Raw genomic sequence first — 22,717 nt, 5'->3', positions numbered from 1 at the left:
CACTGAAATCATATACACATTAACAACAAAAAATGAATTCAAGTTGCGATTATATATTTGTGTATACACACACACACCCAAAAAATCAAAGAAAAAGCCGGGCACGTTGGTGCACGCCTTTAATTCCAGCACTCGGGAGGCAGAGGCAGGCGGATTTCTGAGTTCAAGGCCAGCCTGGTCTACAAAGTGAGTTCCAGGATAGCCAGGGATATACAGAGAAACCCTGTCTCGATCCCCCCCCCCAAAATTTAAAAATCAAAGAAAAAGGAGCTACCAATGAGGGGAAGACTTGAGAGGAGTTGAAGGGAGAAGACAACATGGGAACATGGGAGGAGGAGCTGGAAGCAGCAAAGGAAAGCAGGTAATGTGTTTAGTTTAAATATACTAAAATAAAATTTAAGAAACAGTGGAAAATTATAAAGTTAACCTAGATATTTAATGAAAAAACAAAAACGAAAGTAAAACTGAACCTGTCTGCACATATTTGCAACCCCAGCACTTGGAAGGTGGAAGAAATTCAAGGTTATCCTTCAGTTACATGAAGAATTTAAAGTCAGCCTACACTTATATAAGATTCTATCTCAAAATAAAAAACAAAAAATAATTAAAAATAGAGACTGGAAATATGGTTCTATTGTTAAGAACATCTGCTGCCTAACAATTAGCAGTGTTGTTAAAGGCATCAGCACTTGCAGAGGACCCGGTTCAATGTCTAGCACCCACACACAGGTGCTTCACAACATTCAATTACTCCACTTACAGGGGATCTAATGCCTGCCCCCTGCCCCCCCCCCCCCGCCTCCCTGAGCACCAGGCACACAGTGGTGCATTACGTAAGCAGGAATTTTCACATACATATAGATTTTTAACAATATTTAAATGTGAAAGTGGGTTTGAAAATTAAGAATCTTTGGAGAACCTAGGTTTGCATTTTAACAATTAAATTGTTGACTTTATGTGATTTTAATCAAGTTTCCCCTCCTGTTTTAAGGTTAAGTTAAAAAAAAAAACCTACAGATTTTCACACTGATAGTTAAACTACTATATATATTGATAAGCAGATACTCCAGTTCTACACTTTTAACAAGCATTTCTAATCCTATATAGCTAATAGAAATGCTAATATCATCCATATTTCAATCTTTTTTTTTTAATGTTCATTAGTGTTTTGATTGCATATGTCTGTATGAGGGTGTCAGATCCCCTGGAACAGGAGTTACAGACAGTCATGGGCTGCCAAGTGGATGCTGGGAATTGAACCCAGGTCTTCTGAATAACCAGCCAGTACTCTTAACCTCTGAGCTGTCTCTCCAACCCTCACATAATCTTATAAGTTCTTGAAATATTAAGTGAAGTCAGAGATAAAGAACGAGATATCTGGGGCTGGAAAGACGGCTCCTCAGTTAAGAGCACTTGCTTATCTTGCAGAGACTTGGGTTTGGTTCTCAGCATCCACATGGTGACTCACAGTAGCTTACAGAATCAGTGCCAAGACATTCTAACTCCTTTTCTGGTCTCTCAAGTACCAGGCACACATATAGTACATATACATGGATGCAGGGACTCAGACAGACATATAAAATAAGTCCTTTACTAAAAGGAATAAGAAATCTAATAAAATATGCACAACAGTTAAAAGACTGTGAATTTTGAATTCAAGAAAACCAGTCTAAGGTTCTAGAACTTTACACTACAATGTGGAATAGCTCCTGCCACTGCTTATGTCTACTGGTTGTAAAAATCATGAGGCAGCTCAGGAAAACCACTTATTATTGTGGGCTGAACTGTATCTTTCATCATCTACAAATATATACGAACATTTAAGAGGCAAATCCCAATGAGCTAAACTTAGATCATGTCTTGAAAGGTATGCTGGGATTCTGGCCATTTTCTTCATCCCCAAATGCTACAAGTTAAATAGGTTTTTTTGCAGCATGATATACATGTTGCCTTACCATAGCCCCCAAAGCAACAAGGCCACTGTACTATGTGTTTTTAAAATAAAATCTCATTCAATTTACCAAATGAAGACTCAGGAGCCAGACACTGTAGTGAAAGCCTGCTAGCTCAGAGACAGAGAAAGCTCTCAGCTCAGCTTCCTACTCCACGGATGTCCCAAAGGGAAAAGCTCTTGCTGCTTCTCCACACTGTCTTAAATACCCCTCAACTCAAAGACACTCCTTCCTTTTTCCTGGATTTTCTTATGTTCACTCCCTGTCAACAGATTGCTTGCTCTACCTCTTCACAGAAAGCTCTTGGGTTAAAGGTGTGTGCTAGGGCTGAGCCACACCACAAGAAATAGGTTTTCCCAGTTCACAACCTCAGGGTTCACAATGTGATCAAATAACCTGCAAAACCATAGACCAAACCCTCTGAAACAGTGTAAAAGTAAGCCTGTCCCCCTGGCCCCCACCCCCTCTCTTCTTATTTTTGGTTTTTTGGAGACAGGGTTTCTCTGTGTAGCCCTGGCTGTCCCGGAACTCACTCTGTAGATCAGGCTGTCCTCGAACTCAGAAATCTGCCTGCCTCTGCCTCCCAGGTGCTGGGATTAAAGGCGAGAGCCACCACCGCCCGGCATGCCTTTCTCTGAAGTAGGTTGTCACAATGGAAAATTAATATAATACATCTCAATTGGGTTTACATCTTTTGAATAACTATTGTTTATAGCACATAAGAATAGAGCCATCAAGACATGTAACCTTGGTTTTACCAATGATGATACCAAATGATACGGCCATTACATAATAAACATACTGGTATATGATGAAAAGGCAAAACAACAACAACAACAACAAAAAAAAAAAACCACCAACCAAAGCCCACATAAATCTCACTATATTGCCTTAAGCTCACAAATCCTCTGGCTACAGGCCTTTCAAATATTTGATGCTACACATAGGCGTTCACCACAGCCTCAAGCTGAGTTGCATACCGCCTTTCATTCCAGTAGTTTCAGAGGAACACTGTGGAGGGAAAAAGCACAATTTACTCATTTCACTGATAAATTATGAAGAGATCCTCATACGTGGCTCCTGGTAGGTATCATCCTGTTTTACTAGATGGGAAGTTGCTAATTGGAGCATACTAACAAACAAGCCTGATAATAGCCACTCTAAAAGCTGATCCGCGAGATATGCCAAAGTTCTCGTTAGTACATCTTTTGCCAATATTTGTAACTGTCTGTAAATGTTCATAAATGGGTAAATCATGGCGTTTTTATGGTTTTATTTTCTGTCTGTTAAAAATCAGTGAAATTTCACATTGCTGGCTACCCAGGCACCCACTTTGTCTATCTGTTCACTGTCTTCTGCTTGCTTTTTAATTCTCTGTACACATATGGGAACCAGAAGACGCCTTCAGTGTCATTACTCAGGTGCCAGCCACAGTTTTTGTGTTTCCTACTCCCATCTCCCAAAAAGGGTTTCTCACTGGCCAGGGTCTTGTCAAGTGTGCAAGTCTGGCCAGCTTACCCCAAGGATTCTCCTGGCTTCTCTGCACAGCTCCAGGATTTACAAAGCTTACCACTGTGCACAGCTCCTGCTTGCTTGCTTTTCTTTCTCTTTCTTTCTTTCTTTCTCTCTCTCTCTCTTTCTTTTCTTTTTCTTTCTTTTTTTCAAAACAGGGTCTCACCATGCAGCCTTGGCTAGCCTAGAATTCTTTATGTAAACCAGACTGGCCTTAAACTCACAGGAGATCCACACTCCTCTGCCTTCCCAAGTGCTGGGATTAAAGTTGTGTGCCTCTATACCCCAATACCATACTATGGTGTTTTTAACATCTTAAAATACTCCTGGCTGGGGAATATTCTTCTACTTTCTAGCCAGCAGCAGAATGTTCAAATGGAAGCATATCTTTGATATACATACTATAGAATTCAGAGCGTATACAGGAGAAAATATTCCCCTGCCTTAACCCTCCCAGTTGCTAAGGCACAGACCATTAGAGACAACTCTACAGTTTAAATGTTCTTAACTTTGTTACTACTGTATGTGTGCATGTTTCTGTCAGTGGGAGAACATGCCTTTCCATGGCATGCATCTGGAAATCAAAGGATAACTTTGTGGAGTTTGTTCTCTCTCTTCCTACTTTTTTACATAGGTTCCAGGGGTCAAACACATGTAGCACACCAAGCTTTCATAGCAAGTGTTTATACCTACTCAGCCACTTTACAAACTCCTCACTGATCATTGAGAACCCATTAAAATAATTTAAATCATCCAACTAAAACATCAAACATAACTACTTTCTCTGTCCATTCCTACACATGAGAACTGTCTATCCTTTTCCTTCTTCCAGTCTTACTGACAATGGCCTTTCCCAGCATACTGGGCATGGTGAACTTGTGATAAAGAGGCTCAGAGAGGAGGACTCTGAACTCACTGGCCAACAAGTCTAGCCTAGTTGCTAAGCTCCAGGCTGAGGAAACATGGACTCAAAGGAAGGATGGTATTCCTGAATATGACATTTGAGGTTGTACTCCAGCCTCACATGTACTGAATAAAGGGGCTACAGAAATAGCACAGACTAGCTGCTAAGAACACTAGCTGCTCTGCCAGAGGACCTGGCTTCAAACTTCCCAGCACTAGATGGCGGCTAATATCTGTCTGTAACTACAGTTCTAGGATCTGACTCCCTCATCTGGTTCCTGTGGATATTGCATGTACATATTACAGACATACACTCAGGCAAAATACAAATACACATAAAGTAAAAATAAGTTTTTAAATTTGTGTGTGTATGTGTGTGTATCATAGACCTAACTAAATGGAGATCCTAAAACAATATTTATGAAAAAACATAAAAGACTATTTTAAATATGACACAAAATGAACAGACAAATTAGACTTTGGCAAAAGTTTAATAATTTTCTACTTAAATAAAAAACAAAACAAACAAACAGCCAGGCAGTGGTAGTGCACACCTTTAATCCCAGCACTCGAGAGGCAGAGGTGGGCAGATCCCCATGAGTTGGAGGCCAGCCTGGTCTACAGAGCCAGTTCCAGGACAGCCAGGGCTACAGAGACAGCTACTGTCTAGAAAAAAACAAAAACAAAAAATGAAACAAACAGGGAAAAACAAAACAAAACAAGAAAATCTTTACAAAGCATTTACCACGTAAGGATTTAAGATCTACTTTTTAAAAAATATATAAAGATTCTACAGGAGGCTGAGACAGGAAGCCACTGAATTCAAGGCAAGTTCAGGAGCTTAGACATTTAAAATGATGTCGTCTTAGGTCTCTACTGCTGTTAGAAAAGACATGAGCAAAAGCAACCTAAAGAGAGGTAAAGGTTTACTTCAGTTTACAGCTCTCAGGTCATATTCTGGTCCTGATGGAGGTGAGGCTAGGCTCCCAAGGCAGGCCCTAGGAGCTGATGCAGAGGCCGAGGGGGAATGCTGCTTGGTGAGCTGCTCATGGCTTTCTGAACCTGCTCTCTTACACTACGCAGGACCGCCTGCCTCATGGTGGCAAGTCTCTACTAAACTGAACCCTCTCACACCAGTCATGCATTAAAAAATTCTCTACAGAGTTGCCTACAGCCAGTCTGATGGAACCATTTTCTCAACTGAGATCCGTCTTCCCAAATAATTAACTTCCAACAAGCTGACAAAAACTAACTAGAACAAACAACAGAGAATGATAAAAACTAAGAAAACTCAATAAAAATAGAGGGAAAAGATTGGAAGAGAGCTTCAATACACATGGACGGCAAGTAAATATAAGAAAGGATTTTCAATGTCATTAGACACAGGCAAACAAAAAATTACAGCCATGAAAATATTCTCATGAAAACAGCTATTTTAAAAAGATTTGTGCCATGTGCTATCAGTACTGCAAAGGAACTCAGATCATGCTGGGAGCAATATACAATGGCCAACTTGTTCAGAAGATTATCAGCAGTTACTTAAAAATAAGGGCTGTAATGGGACTACTGTTCAGCAGACATCAGCACGTAGTGCTTTGCAAAGGAAGGAGGTCAGTTCCCAGCACCCACAGTCACCCGTACCTCTAGCTCAAGAGACCTGACCATTTAGACCTCTGCACGAACCCACTCACATGCATATACACACATATAATTAAAAACAAAACAAAAAAATTTAATTATTTTTATTTTATTTTAAAAATTCTTGGGCTAGAGAGATGGCTCAGTGGATAAGATCATTGACAGCTCTCTGAAGGTCTTGAGTTCAAATCCCAGCAACCACATGTTGACTCACAACCACCTGTAATGAGATCTGATGCCCTCTTCTGGTACATTTGAAGACAGCTACAGTGTACTTATGTATAATAAATCTTTGGGCCAGAAAGAGCAGGGACTGAGCGAGTGGGGCCAACTGGAGCGAGCAGAGGTCCTAAAAACTCAATTCCCAAACAATCACATGAAGGCTCATAACCATCTGTACAGCTACAGTGTACTCATATACATAAAATAAATAATAAATAAATCTTTAAAATTCTTTTTTCAGGGCTGGAGAAACCGACTGCTCTTCCAGAGGTCCTGAGTTCAATTCCCAGCAACCACATGGTAGCTCACAACCATCTGTAATGGGATCCAATGCCCTCTTCTGGAGTGTCTGAAGACAGCTACAGCAACAGTGTACTCACATATATAAAATAAATCTTTTTAAAAAAAATTCTTTTTTCAGACATTCATCACTTGACCTAACAGGAAGAGAAACATATATCCATGGAAAGATTTGGATAAGGATGTTCCTATCAGCCGGGCATGGTGGTGCACGCCTTTAATCCCAGCACTTGGGAGGCAGAGGCAGGCGGATTTCTGAGTTCGAGGCCAGCCTGGTCTATAGCCAAGGCTATACAGAGAAACCCTGTCTCAAAAAAAAAAAAAAAAGAAAGAAAGAAAAAAAAAGAATGTTCCTATTAGCTCTAGCATAACAGCCCCAAACAAACCTTTGAATGGAAAAGCAAATGTGACGTTTATATAAACTGATCGCTCTGCAATGAAAAGGAAAAATTGTTGATGTATTCAAATACCATGAATGAAACCCAAAAGTAGTTTTGCTGAAAGAAGTTAAATATAAAATGAGCGTATGAGAGTACATTTTTATATAACTATAGAAAATATCCATTTATGACAGAAACCAAATTGGGGGCTACACAGAGAAGAGTAAGTGAACAAAATAAAAAGATGTACAAAAATAAATGTCCATGTTCACCACTGTGACAACAGTGATGGTTTCAAAACAATACACATTTGTCAAACATTATCAATCACATACTTTCCACACAGGTATAATGGCTAACATCAGTTGCCACCATAAACCCCTAGACATTCACTCAGCATACTGCAATTGGTATAAAATGACTCCTGATTCCGGGATAAGAGTCTCAGGACTGTTGACCTGGGAGGCTATACAGAAAGCTCCAGGACAGTTTATGCTACTTATGTTCAAGATGCTGTCTCAAACAAGAAAGAGCTTCCTGAGAAGCAAATATGAGTACTAAATAAATATGCATCTAAATAAATATGCATGTACTAAACCTTACAAGTCAACTGCCAACTGAGTGAAAAAAAACAAAATAAAATAAAAACATTTTCAGACATGCAATGGAAGTTAATTCTGACTAGCCATCCTGACAAGCTATTAAAGTATAAAACAGCAGCACCTGAATAACCCAAGGGTCTTAGCAATAACAGAAACCAGGAAATAGAGACTCAAAACAAGAAAACGGCTAACAAGGAGGACAATTTTACTGGACAGTGGTGGTTCGTTCCTTTAATCCCAGCAGTTGTGAGGTAGAGGCAGAGGCAGGTGGGTCTCTGTGAATTTGAGGCCAGCCTGGTGGGCGAAACAAGCTCCAGGAGAGCCAGGGCTGTTACACAGAGAAATCCTGTCTTGAAATGCCAAAAAAAAAAAAAAAAAAGAGAGAAAGAGAGAGAGAGAAAGAAGAAAACAAAAGAGGGAGGGAGGGACAGAGAATACTCTGAGGTAGCTACATATTGGGCAGCGGCTCTCGGGCAGGCAGGTTCATGGGTCCCAAGGAACCCTGCCAGAGAAGCAGACATGGGGAGGGAGACCAGAGAAGAAGGAGAAGGGAGGAAGAACAAGAACAAAGGTAGAGAGAACGTCAGGGGAGGGGAGAGAGAGAAAAGAGAGGGATCAAAATGTCCGCATTAAAAAGGGAGGAACTTCTGAGGGAGAGGAAGGCCAGCCCTTGGGCTGGAAAGTTCAGGGTAAAGGGTGGGATATGCCAGCCATACCTTGTAACAGGTAGGGACTGAGCGATGATGAGAGAACCTAGAGGCCAGGCCCACTTTCGTATGTTATATATGCACCTCAGCCTCTTGTCCCTGAACTGAAACCCAATTCATATTCATTCATTCATATTCTCTCTCTCTCTCTCTCTCTCTCTCTCTCTCTCTCTCTCACACACACACACACACACACCTACGTTTAAAACACAAGTACTCCCAAAAAAGTAATTCAAGACAAGTGAATGTACCAGATATTTATGAGATATTATACTTTTTATTCTACTATGTTTATTAACCATCCTCCAAAATGTTGATGAGGAAAGATTTTTTGCCAATAAGTTCAGTAGTATATCCACAACATCTAAAATGGGGCTGGAGAGTTGGCTCAACAGTTAGTTGGGGCAACTACAGCTGAGGGCTGAGATCTCTATCCACAAATAGGAAGTCGTAAGAGCAAATAGGGGTGGGCAGCAGGAGGATTTTAAATCTCAAAGCCCACCACAAGTCATATACTTACTCCAACAAGGCCACACTCCAAAGCCTCCCGAACCTCAACACCAACTGTGGTCTAATTCCCATACCTAAGAATGTGAATCATCTCATTCAGACCACCCACCACACCTTGTGACCAAAGCCCTCTACAAACAAAGGCAGGAAGGAGCGTCACAAGTTTAAGGCCATCCTAAGCCACAGTATGAGATGCTACCTCACTAAACAGGAAGGAGGAGGAGGAGGGAGATAGATGAAAAAAGGATACATACATTTGTTTTCAGATGAAGTATAGGTACTATGTGTCCTAGGCTGGCCTCGAACTCATGCTACTTTTGCCTCAGCCTCACACAATTCACAGCTGGGCATCACCCTGCCCAGAAACCACTCTTAGATACTGTTTAATATTTAACACTCACTAAGGAGCACATAAACAAATATATTTTGTCACCTGATGTTCTACCTCCTGAAGTAAAGATTCCAGCAGCTCTGTTTCTTGAGTAAGAGATGTCTTCTGACCTGTTTAAAAGGAGCAAAACAACATTCAGGTTCACTACTGGGTGAAGAACGAGATAACTTTCTGTGAACACAATCTGTAAAAAGAGAACCACGGCAACTGAACAGAACTCCATTACAGTTAGTTACCACAATGACTTTCCTAGAGCTTTAAACAGCTGAATATACTTTCTAAAAGTAGCTTAGAAAATAGAACATTGGAGGTAACCCTATTTTTAGGCAAAATTCAATTTAGGACTACAAAATTTATCTAAAAAAAATGTACGGGCTGGGGCTAGAGATTAGTAGAACGCTTGCCTGTCATGCACAAAACTCTAGGTTAATGCTCAGCTGAGCATAAACCAGATATGAAAAAACTTGTAATCCCTGAACACAGCAGGTGAAGACAAAAGGTCGAGAATTCAAGGTCATCAGCTGTTGGTGCACACCTCTGATCCCAGAACTAAGGAGATAGGCAGGCAGGCAGGCAGAACTCTTCTCTGAAGCCAGTATGGTCAATGGGCCAAGTTCTAGAACATCCAGGACTACTTTGAGAAACTCTTATCTCAAAAAACAAAAGAAAAAAACAACAAAAAAAGAATTCAAATTCGTATTTGGTTACTTTACCAATTTGAGGTCAGCCTGAGCTATGTGAGCCACTATCTAAAATGAATGAAGGAATGAATGAATGCAATATCCCAAAAGGAATAAATAAAAATAAACATTATAATGAGAACGGCACTTTAAGTGGTTGACATAACAATTTCATTCAGTTAATTATTCTGAAATTTCTTCCCAAAATTTAACTTTTGCTTAAAAGAAGGATGCAGTAAATTGGCAAGATGCTTATGTTAAATTACAACAAAAAGTCTGTCTTTTAAGAACAAAAGGCAAAGTCATCCCACAAACCTAGAGAAAGAAATCTACAAAGTACAATAGCTTTTCAAAACAAAACAAAACAAAACAAAAAACTTCAAAAAACCCACAAAGGCAAAGACAATTACTGCAATGGGAAAGAATACTAAACTTGGGGCGTTGTCTCAGAACTGGCTCAATGGCCAAAGTACGAGCTGCACACAAGCCTGAAGACCTAGCCAGGACAACAGTAGATGCTGGGGAAGGGAGCAGAGGCAAGCAGGTCCTGGGAGCTCAGGGGTCAGGCAGGACAGCCAAAACAGAGCATTCCAGGCTCTGTGATAAACACTGCCTCAAAAACAGAAGCTGGAGAGCAAACTCAGTGGCTAAGCACACAGGCTACTCTTACAGAAGATTGGAGTCTGGTTCCCAGCACCAACAAAGCAGCTCACGACTACCAACCCCAGCTCTAGGAGAGGCTGCTGCACTCTTCTGGATTATTGCGGCACTTGCACTCATAGGTACAAATATCTATACATAACCAAATAACTAAAAATAAAATAACTAAACTTCTTTAAAATAAAAAAGGGATAAAGACACCCAAAATGCACACAAGTTTGCGTATTTACACATACATGCATTTATCACAAATACATAAACATTTCTTCAATTAAATTTTATAAATCTGGGCTGGTGAGATGGCTCAGTGAGTAAGAGCACCCGACTGCTCTTCCAAAGGTCTGGAGTTCAAATCCCAGCAACCACATGGTGGCTCACAACCATCCGTAACAAGATCTGACGCCCTCTTCTGGAGTGTCTGAAGACAGCTACAGTGTACTTACATATAATAAATAAATAAATCTTTAAAAAAAAAATTATAAATCTATACTACTGGCACACTTGATTTTTAGTTAATTAAATTAGGCAAACTTATAAACAAAAAACAAGGCTACATGCAAAAATGCATTTGGTTACTATTCAAACTCATAGTAACAGTGAAAAATACTTTAATTGGTTTATGTACTTTAATTTTTCTTTAACCACCCAAGCATGGTGGTGCTTTTAATTCTAGTACTCAGACAAAGGCAAGTAGGTCTCTATCTGAATTTGTGGCCAGCCTGATCTATACAGTGAATTCCAGAACAGTCAGGCCTACACACTGAGACCCTGTTTCAAAAAAAGAAAAGAAAAAGAGAAACCTCAAAGGATAAATTTTAAATTTCTTTTATTGTGGGAGGTAGGGACTCATGCCATAGCATGTGCAGGGCAGTTAAAGGGCAATTGTGGAAGTTTTTATTCCTTCATGTGTGCCCTGCAAACTGACCTGAGCTCATCAGGCTCAGGAGTAGATACCTCTACTGGCTGATCAGCTAACACCAACAGGTGTCTTTTGTTTGGTTGGTTGGTTTGATTTGGTTTGTGTAGCCCTGGTCATCTAGGAACTCACTCTAGACCAGGCTGGCCTCAAACTCACAGAAATCCACCTGCCTCTGCCTCTGAGTGAAGGCATCAGTAGTGAGAACTTTTCTTAGTTGTGGAATGAAAAAAAAAAAAAAACCAACAGAAACCAGACTTGTGGTCAGATTATAGAACATAGAGTTGCCTAAAATCCTAATATTCCTACCTACCATCAATTCATTAGTTTACTCCTTAAAGACTGGACCACAAACAAGGTCAGGGTACCATGGTCTCCAACAGAATGCAAGTGCACTCACCCATGAGAGTTATGAGCTTGTTCTTCAGCTGTGTATCTAGTCGTGCAATCATCATCTCTACCGCATTCCTAATTTCACGAACACGCTCGTCCTTTGCATTTCTTACAGCTTCTACATTTCTTTCCTAGAAGATAGATGCAAAGGACTAATTTTAACTGGAGTCCTTTACAACAGAAGCAAGAACATGATAATGCAATCACTGTTGTGATTACTCTTAGATTCAGTTAACTGCCTCTTTAAAATTCATAACCAATATTTTTAATAGTCTGTACTATATAGGTAACATTGCTTTTAAAAATCCCGTAAATTTGGGTCAGTAAGGTGAAAGATGTTTGCCAAAAAGCCTGACACCCTGACCCCAATTCCTGGAACCTATACAGTAGAAAAAGAACCAGTCCCTTCAGTTGTCCTCTAACTACCAAAGAGAGAGCTCAGTAGGAAAAGGTGTCTACCACAAACCCCGATGACCCAAGTTCAAACTCAAAGTTCCACACAGTAAGAGGGAACCAACTCTTGCAAGTTGTCCTCAGACTTCCACATGCGTGTTCTCGCACACATACATGTACAAAAACACACAATACAATAAAGTGCATGCCTTTAATCCCAGCACTTGGGAGGCAGAGGCAGGTGGATTTCTGAGTTCTAGGCCAGCCTGGTCTACAGAGTGAGTTCCAGGACAGCCAGGGCTACACAGAGAAACCCTGTCTGGAAACGTCCCCCACCCCAAAAGAAACTACTATAAAGACAAAAGGCCCTAAGAGATGGTTTGGTAGGAAAGGGTACTTCCCACCAAGCCTGACAACCAGAGATTAATCCCCATGAACTAGACGGTGGAGAGTTAATACTAGTAAGTTGTCCTCTGATCTCCACAAGAGTGTCATGGTACAGGACTGCATGCTCATGTACACATATACACACATTTAAAAACAAAATGGCCAGTTTACATCCAAAAAATACCCTAAAACAAAAGGAATTTTGTTTTGTTTGGGTTTTTCCAGAGTCTCGTACATCCCAGGCTAGCCTAGAACTTGCCATGTAGCTGAAAGCCCTCAACTGATCCTTTCGCCTCCACCTCGCCAATGCTGGGATCACAAGTCTATGCCACCATACCCAACAAACCATTTCTGAATCCATTTCTTTTCTCTAGCTTATAAAGATTGTTTTCAGAACTATATACAAAAAGATATGGTTTTTCCAAGATTGCAAAATATATGTACTAGACTTCAAATCAGTGTAGCAAAGAAAATAAAATGCAGTTGTGTCTATACATACTATTATTATATATAAGTTGATCTCTCAACATAAAATAGCCTCCTAGTGCTGCCAAGAGAAATTAATAATGGCCAGACAAGGTCAGATAAATTCAATTCAGCTAGCATGCTTTTCAAAAGGACTTGGTAGAAAACATGCGATTCAGTAATGCTATTTACTATGGGAAGAAGGTCACAAATGATGATTTTGTTCTTGAGTCCCAAAGGGTTAAAAGAGAACACTTGCTGGTAGGTTATTAATGAGACACACAAAAAAAAAACTTATTCTGACAACTTTAAACAGAATATATTCCAAAAGTATATTTAGTACTTCTTATAACATCATTTATCCAAAAAATTATTAATAACAAATAGCTTATTAAAACTGACCCAGATAATAGTTTTTCAAATTTTATTTATCTATGAGTTTCTGTCTATGTGGGTAGATGCTCCATGTTTGAGAGTGCCTGTGTAGCCAAAAGAGGGTCCCCTGGAGCTAGAGTTACAGGCAGTTATGAACTGAACTCCAGCCCTTGAAAGAGCATCAAGCACTCTTAACTGCTAAGCCCTCTCCCCAACCTTACATATTCCATCTTCATAGTACTAAGTAATTACTCTTTCTACTCTGTGGAGACTATAATTTACACATAAAAAATAGTTCATTCAAGAGCTAGAAAGTTGGCTCAGCAGTTAAGAGCACTTATTGCTCTTGCAAAGGACCAAGATTTGGTTTCCAGTACCCACAACTATCTGTAACTCGGGTTCCAGGGAATCTAAAGCCTACTCCTGAACTCCAAGGGCACCAGGCATGTACATAATGCACATACATACATGAAGGGAATACAGACATACATATAAGACAAAAAATAGAGCACATGCCTTTAATTCCAGCACTCAAGAAGACAGAGGCAGGTGGATCTTTGTGAGTTTGAGGCAAGCCTGATCTATAAAATGAACCGAAGACAGCCAAGACTATATAGAGAAACAACACAAAACTAAAAATCCCTAAAAGAAAAAAAGCGTTTTTACCACTCAATGATAGCAGACGCCCTCACCAAAGCTGGAAATCTTACAAAAAGAAAAAGAAAAAAAGGATGATTGCAAAAGTCACTGGGGCTCAGCTAGTAAAACACTTATATGTGCACGAACACAGGGGCCTAAGCTTGATCCCAACATCCACATAAAAATCAGTGCTGTGGAGGCAGAAACAGCATCTCTAGGGCTTGCTGGCCCATCAGCCTAGACTAATTGTTGACCTCCAATTAACAGTGAGAGACCCTGTCTCAAAATACAAGGTGGATGGCTCCTGAGGAATGACACCTGTGATTGACCTTGGGCCTTTGCACAGATGTCAATTAATTCTGTAACAAGAGTAGGCTTTTCTAATACACTACTGACAATTCTCATGCTAGGGAAATGGCTCAGTGTCTTGGGGCAGTTACTGTTCAATCCTGGCAACCTCAGTTCACTCCCCAGAATCCACAAAGTTTGTTCTCTGACCTCCATATATGCCCCACAGCATAAGTACACACACACACACACACACACACATACTCAACTGATCTCTATATGCCAAGAGCTCTGGGTGTAAATTTCTCTACTTTTTGATGTTAAGACTTGAGGTTTATCATTCCATCAAATCTTTAAACTTTGATAATCTTGATTTCACCAACTAATTTCTGTAAGCACATATATCACAGAATCAAAAAGGATAAATCTTATATGAAAATCTTACCACTTCTTGAACTAAGCTGATCAGCTCCATAAGACGTCGACGAAGTTTGGCTACCTCTTCATTCACTTTAGTGACATGCTGTTCATAAATTTCTGCCAAAGGTTTAAACGTGTGTCCACCATGCTACAGAAATCAACATGAGTACTGTAAGGAGGGTTCATACATTCCAACATTTACATTCCTCTTTAACACTTTATGGACAATGATAAACTGGTAAATATTTTCAAATGAATTTCATCTTTTTGTATCGCCTTTATCTCCTTAAAAACAGGCCAGTGTTTGCAAAACTTACCCTGACAATGTAGCAATACCTTAAGAGTCTAAATATTAGACATTAAGAAAATATTGGAACTGGGCATGGGGAAACATGCTTTTAATCCCAGTACTCTGGAGGCAGAGACAGGTGGATCTCTGAGTTCAAGGCCAGTCTGGTCTACATAAGAGTTCTAGAACAGCCAGGGCTATACAGAGAAACTCTGCTGGGGTGGGAATATTGATTGGGGGTTATCTTGTTTAGCAAAAACACCCCATTCTGGTCTCCGAGAGAAAAAAAATGTGTACTTTTTATTGTTGTTTTAGATTATTTTATGTTATATGCATGAAGTTTTACATGAATGTATTTATGATACCACAGGTGTGCCTAGTGCCCCACAGAGATCGGATGCTGGATACCCTCGACTAGAGATACACAGATGTATAGATAGCTATATAGATGGAGTTATGGATAGTTATAAGCCACCAAGTGAGGCTAGGAATTAAACCCAGGCCCTCTTCAGGAGCTGTAAGAGCTCTAAACTGCTGAGCCAACTCTTTAGCCACATGATATGGATAAATGGTGACTTTGAGAATGAAAAAAGTCACTATCTCTTGAGCCTCTTATGAAACTTGCTTAGGAATCAAAATGTGATCATTTATTTTTCTAGTCAGCACATTAGAATTCAAACTCAGACAAAGCTGTCTGAACTGAGCTCTATTCAACCAGCCCAGCCTCCCATTCTTTCTGTAAAACACAGTCCCCAAAGCCACCAAATGATCATGTCTCATAGCCAACATGAGACTTAGGCAGTGCTAATGTGGACACGCTTTCATTATCCCCACTAAGAGTGGGTTGCTTTCACCTAGGGTTAGAGCCCACTGATAGAACAAACACTTTTTATAGCAGATAGGAGGCCCTGAATCTGATCTCCAGCACTGCCAAAACCAAAGGCTCTTAGTGTGTTTCATTTCAACCTACTTACAGTGTTGTACATAATATAAATGATTTAACCAAATACTAATAAATAGAACACAGCTACTAAGAAAAAAGCGGCCTCTAGGAAAGCTGCTATGAATGCTTCAGACTTGAAAAAGGTAAACTGGCTTAAAAGTCTGGTTTTTTAGTTTAGTTTTGTTTTTAGACTTATTTTATATGAGTACACAGTTGCTGCCTTTAGACACACCAGAAGAGGGGATCAGATCCCATTACAGATGGTTGTGAGCCACCATGTGGTTGCTGGGAATTGAACTCAGGACCTCTGAAAGAGCAGTTAGGCTATTAACAACTGCGCCATCGCTCCAGCCCCAAAAGTCTGCTTTCAGCCAGATACACTATAGACCTCTAACCCCAGCACTAGAAAGGCTGAGGCCGAGCAGGAGGACTGAGGTTTAGGTCCAGCCTGGCCTACATAGTGAGACCCCATCCAAGCATGGAAGTGCATGCTTACAGTCCCAACCCTGAATGGAGGCTGAAGCGGGAGGAAGCAGCAATCCAGGGATGGAAGAGCCTTTGAACAAGATTGGAAAGAGAAACTAAGAAATGAGAATATTAGATTATATAGATACTTACACTCAACATTACTTCAGAAGGATCTAAACTATAAAGATCAACTGACCAATACTCAAAGCAGACACTGATCTTGGGCTGGGACGTAACTTACTGGTATAATATTGCCCTAGCAAGCAGAAGGCCCTGGGTTCAATCACTGCCACCACCAAAAAAAAAAAAAAAAAAAAAAAAAAAAAAAAAAAAAAAAAAAAAAAAAAAAAAAAGGAAGGAGACCAAAAGGAAAGAGAAAAATAAAAGTTAAATGTAAGGATATATTTTACAGACATTAAGCAATGAAAGCAGTACCTATCCTGCATCTACACTCCTGCCCAAAGAGGCTCATATTTATTCTCCAGAGAAAAATTGAGACTTTATTCCATCTAACTCATTTCTTTTTATCAATGCCTGCTAGTATGTAAACCAAAGAGAACAGTTGTTCTGCTCACCATTCCTCCCCAAAGTGCACACTGATGGCAAATACACTTCTTACAAGTCCAGCAAAATACACTAAGTTTTTCATGGTGATTTTCACATCTATTCATTAGGAAAAAGAAAAAGACAGTTACTTTTAACAAATTTCTAAGCTAAAGCAAACAGATCACTTAATTTGAAATGGTTATAGCATCATAAAAAAAGAAAAATGTATTGAGTGGCTTCTAAAAATTAGGCTCAAAAATGATATAAGCACAAAACCTTTAAAGTACTTTTTTCATTAATCTAAATTTTAAACAACCAAATTGTAGATTTCTTTCTAAATAAAACACACAACACTTCCTTTTATCACTGTATATGATAAATACTATCCCATTACTGCTTAAGAAAAAGAAAGTCATGTTAATCTTTTACACAGCATATGTATACGTACAAGTATAACTGACCAATAACAATCAAGAAATCTCAACTGCACAATGTCAATACAATGCAATTTAAAACTTTCTCTTAATACAAATGTCCATATATAAAACAATGAAGCTCAATTCTTCTACAGACTTAACTGTCTCTCCCAAAATTCTTATGCTGAGGCCTTAACCTCTAAAGTAACAATGCAAGGCGTCAGCCATTTACAAGTCAAGGACAGAGGCTTCACTAGAAACTAACCCTTCATCAAACACCTTGCTCTTGGATTTCCTGCCTCTAAAACTAAAGAAAAAAAACAAAACTTTTACACTATTTAAACCATCCAGTTACCCACCACACTAATACAGACCCTTACTTTACATGATATATAAAATAACCCAAAAGCAGAATATGGTGGCATATATCTGTAATAAACCTGGGAAGCTGAGGCTCAAATTTTTTAATTTAAAAAGAGAAAAAAAGATGAAACTATAGGACATTTATTCCTCTTATGAGAGGCACTAATAAAAAATTTAAAAGCCCAATAGAAAAGACCTTTCCAAATAGTGACAGTTCATTATCTTACAGTGAAAATAATTCAAGTGGTCATAATAAAATGTGTTATTATATTTAAGTTATTCTTTTTGGTATGATCACCACAATGGCAAAAAATAACAGCCTTAAGAATCCAGTTTAGCCAGAATAGTAGTGTAACACCCAGTATCATTTAATTATGAACTAGCAAGCCAGGCATCAACTAAGCAGTGATATAAACCTGTAATCTCTATATTTAGGAGAGTTAGGCATAAGGATGGCTAAACTACAAAGTGACTTGAAGGTCAATCTGAGATACACAGCAAAAGCCTGTATCAAGAAAACCAAACAAACAAGTAAAATTTAGCTCCTCCCATTTCTGTGGTCCTGTTTCCTTTTCCTTTTTAAAAAAGGTTTATTATGTTTTATTGCTTTAAATTTTGTGTACATGTGTCTGCCTGAGGGTATGCCCATGGAGGCCAGGGGCACTGGATTTGAATTCTCCTAGAGCTGGAGTTACAGGGGCTATGAGCCACAAGGCATGGGTGATAGGAATCCAGCTTGCTTCCACTTCAAGAGCAGGATGCACTCCTAACCAATGAGCCATTTCTTTAGTCCATGGTCCCATTTCTATAGATCAATAAATGAATGGGTCTAAGCTTTATTTCCAATGACCCCTGAAGTTTCAACTTATTGGTTTAACATACTATATGGAAAAATCAGTTATGACTGTAGTTTTAAACATTCAACATTCCTGGAATCTCTCCTAAATTTCCACTTCTAATCTACTCCTAATAACCCTCTATGACCAATATCTGTAAACATGCAATATAAAACAACTCATTCTTTTTTTTTACATAAAATCTGCTTCCACTGTAAATTCTAACAAGACCAAAACATTGTGTTATTGCTGTGTTCCTGTTAATCAGTTAAATAGAAATAATCTATTTATTTACTTTTGTAAATAAATCTAGCATAGCACTTTCTACAATTCTGTGGGTGGGGTAGATGAGTGGTCATGAAATGTTAAACATTAAGTTAAATATTAAGGAACAAATGAAAGATTAACATTAACTTTCTCATTTACAGATAAAAGAGAAATAGCCATGTTGTGTCACCAGGTAGTGGTGGCGCATGCTTTTAATCCCAGCACTTGGGAGGCAGAGGCAGGTGGATTTCTGAGTTTGAAGTCATCCTGGTCTACAGAGTGAGTTCCAAGACAGCCGGGGCTATACAGAAAAACCCTGTCTCGAAAAAACCAAAAAACAAACAAACAAAAAAACGCGCCCCCCCCCCCCCCAAGCAACGTGTGTCACTAGGTCTTGGAGTTAAAGTCAGTGGCACTTACTTTGCATATGGGCCAAGGATAAATCCCCAGTACCCCATACATATATAGATATACCTTAGCAATTACACATACAAACCAATTATTTAAATATATGTATAGATAAAGTGTCATTAAAACAGCACATGGCATATTCTATTAGCTAGTAAACAAAACCCTAAGCACGTACTTGTCTTTCTCATTTTCCTCATGTTTGGTGAGACTACACAGCTGGAGAGTGTCAAGCTGCTGTGTCACTTCTTCCGCCCAACGACAATTCACCAGTTCCCGTAGCTGGAGTGGAGCACTGAAAAGAAGAAACAATCCATACATGGATAGATTCTAACTCAGATGTCCAAGATTTTTCTATACTAAGTATTTCTAAAATTAGAGCACAATATTATTATAAAAAACAGTAAAAGCCAGATATGAAAAAGCATATCTGTAATCTTATCACTAAAAAGTTACAGAATTGAAGCTTTCAAGGACGGTTTTGCTGAAATAATGAGTTCCAGGCTAGCCTGGTCTACACAGTAAGGGTCTGTGTTAAAAAAGTAAAAAGGCAATGGAACTTATTTTTACCACATTCATACATCACACACATGAAAAATGTACCAACTAAACAGCAACAATAACTCAAATTGTAAATTTTTAATTTCTTATCCTAAATTTGCCTATACAAAATGATACCATGGGCTTGGAACACAGTTCAGAAGGAGCATATACATGCCATTAGTGTGAGTTAATTCCTAGGTTCAAGCCATAGACCACCAAAACAACAACAATCAGTTACAATCCCTAACCAAATGCAGCTACCTCATTTACAAAAAAAAAAAAAAAAACCACAAAACAAAAACAAAAACAAACAAACAAGCAACACATTCCTATAACCCAGCACTCAGAAATCAGAGGCCAGACAATGAGGCCACCTGGGCCACATAACAAAACTCTCTCAATAAACAAAAAACTAAATATCACTAGTCACACCACCCACACTTCATAGGCCACAGTAGACTGGATGTAGAAGAGGACCACCAACACAACTGCGAATTCTCATTTACAGTGCTGCTCTTCTCATAAAGTAACGTGAAAAAGAAAAGCAGCAGAAGGTGCCACTGTAGATAGACTAAAGTAACCAGAAACAGAAGCAAGCTAAACACCTCTCAATAGGAACACAGTGTAAAATAGAACTTTTATTCTCCTATTGCGATTGTCCTCAGAGGCTTGCTGCCTCAGTCAGCTAACCTAGACCTAGTCCTGAAGTTTCTAGCCTCCATACAATCTCATCTCGGCCTACAACAATTTCAGCCTCTGAGGTAACTGCTGAATAAGCTCACCCTTCCTAGTTCTTTCTGAGCTCTGACTGGCTTGTTCACCTGTTCTTCAATCTGGCTTCTCTCTCTTGGCATCTCCTGAATTGCTCTGCTTGGCCTCATACTAACTTTGACAATGTGTTCTAATCGTCTGGTTCCTTCTCATTCTCTGCTCATTCTGTCTTTACCTGTGTCTCTTCACCCCGTCTCTGTAAAACTCTCCTGGTAAAACTGCCTCCTTTGCTTTTCTCTCTGCACTGCTTTGGTAAGTAGCTTCCCTTCCCTCTCTTCTTGTGAGAGTTGGGCAGATCCTATTCTGTCAAATCTTTCTCTGACTCATCACTTTGTCTGCTACTGAATTAGACATCACTTTCAAACATAGGTGCTTCCTTCTACAAACTAATTTTACCTTCATTGATTGACATTAAAGGCCTGACATAAAGGTATACTAAGGGCCTGTCTGTATTCCAGCCAGAGGGATTAAAGGAGTATGCTAAGGGTGAGTCACACTATAACTAGAAACAAGATTTTCAGTAAATAACTTAATCTCAGGGGTCACAGTGTAATCAAATCTCCTGTAACACATAAGTCCAGGGATCCTTATAAAGAAGGTTTTCGAACACTTGTTTCAAGTCTTGCATGCATAAAAGTCTTGGTATACCATCTGTGAAATACATCAACGGATTTTAGGAGAGGAAAAAAAGCAAGTTATAAAGCCAGGGAAGGGGCTGGTGAGATGGCTCAGCAGGTAAGAGCACAGACTACTCTTCCAAAGGTCCTGAGTTCAAATCTCAGCAACCACACGGTGGCTTACAACCACTCCTAATGAGATATGATGCCCTCTCTGGTGTCTCAAGACAGCTACAATGTACTTACTTATAATAATACATCTTTGGGTCGGAGCAAAAAGGACTGAGCGAACGGGATTGGCCGGAGCGAGCAAGGTTAACCGGAGGGAGCAAAGGTCCTAAATTCAATACCTAACAACTAGATAAAGGCTCACAACTATTTGTACAGCTACAGTGTGTACTCATATACATAAAATAAATAAATCTTTAAAAAAAAAAAACTAAAGCCAGGAGTGGGCCACATGTCTATAAATCCTATCCCTCAGAAAGTATAGGTGGGGTGGGGGTGTGGATGTCAGGAGTGTGACTTTATAGGTGGAGGCCAGCGTGGGCTACAGAAAAACCTATCAAAGAGTAAACAAACAACAAGCAAGATAATCATAAGGAATAGGTACCATATCTGTGAAGTTTTAAAAAACTGCATTTAAGAATATACATCACCACTTGCATACAAGAATAGCATGCCTATCATTTCTTACGAGAGTGATTTTTTTTCCCCAGTTGAAATTAGGTCTCATATTACAACTCAGGCTGGCCTCACAAAGCAAACCTCCTGCCTCAGCCTCCTGAGTTCTGAGATCACAAGTGTAAGTTACCAAGCTCAATTACATTTTTGTTTCAAATTTAAAAGTTAAGAAGTTATACAAAATTAAGTGAGAAAAACAAGGGCACAACACAATCACACAATATAAATTCAACATAAAATTTAGTCAGGTATACAGGTTCTGCACTTCATTTTCTAGAGCTACTCATCATTTTCTATTCAACTTTACCCCTAAGGAAGAGAAATATAGGAAGCTGCAGGGTTGGAGGGGTGGGTTTCACACATCGCAGGGCATCCACAGAGTCTTCCCAGGCTCCATATATACAAACAGCAGAACACTTACCGACAGTGAGGACACTGAGCTCTTTGCTCTGTCAGCCAGCGCTAAGGAGGCAAAATAATTAAATTTTGATTATAAAAATACCATTATTTTACATATCTAATCATTATAAACTGCATTCAAGGCGTTTTAACTCTCTAGTGCCTAAATTTATTTTAGAAATACAGAAATAACAGGCAATCTACTATTTCTCTCTCATCATTATCATGACAAGAACAAACTTTCAAAGGGACAGAACTTTTCCCAAAATAGTTGAGATGCTGCTCTCCCATAGGGAAGGAAGCGATTCTAGGGCTAGCTTGATCTCATAAGATGTAGTCTTTTTTTTTTTTTTTTTTTTTTTCGTTTTCGAGACATGGTTTCTCTGTGTAGCCCTGGCTGTCCTGGAACTCACTCTGTAGACCAGGCTGGCCTC

The 22,717-nt window shown here is 39.3% G+C and overlaps 1 protein-coding gene across 3 annotated transcripts in view; it reads right to left on the bottom strand.

Annotated features, from left to right (window-relative positions):
• Positions 1-22,717, bottom strand: part of Trim37 (tripartite motif containing 37) — a 122,295-nt gene that overhangs the window by 89,718 nt on the left and 9,860 nt on the right. For 2 of the 3 annotated variants that reach the window (XM_021212186.2, XM_021212187.2), the window contains exons 3-8: positions 22,306-22,346; positions 19,448-19,564; positions 17,009-17,096; positions 14,759-14,881; positions 11,774-11,897; positions 9,160-9,227 (exon numbers count right to left, since the gene is read on the bottom strand). In XM_021212186.2, coding sequence (XP_021067845.1) covers positions 9,160-9,227; positions 11,774-11,897; positions 14,759-14,881; positions 17,009-17,096; positions 19,448-19,564; positions 22,306-22,346 — 561 coding nt within the window. The remainder of the gene's footprint in view (positions 1-9,159; positions 9,228-11,773; positions 11,898-14,758; positions 14,882-17,008; positions 17,097-19,447; positions 19,565-22,305; positions 22,347-22,717) is intronic. The other variant, XM_029546109.1, reaches the window with a different exon arrangement.

Source organism: Mus pahari, chromosome 14, assembly GCF_900095145.1.
Source record: "Mus pahari chromosome 14, PAHARI_EIJ_v1.1, whole genome shotgun sequence".
Classification (NCBI taxonomy): Eukaryota; Metazoa; Chordata; class Mammalia; order Rodentia; family Muridae; genus Mus; species Mus pahari.
This window is presented reverse-complemented; position numbering and strand designations above follow the sequence as displayed.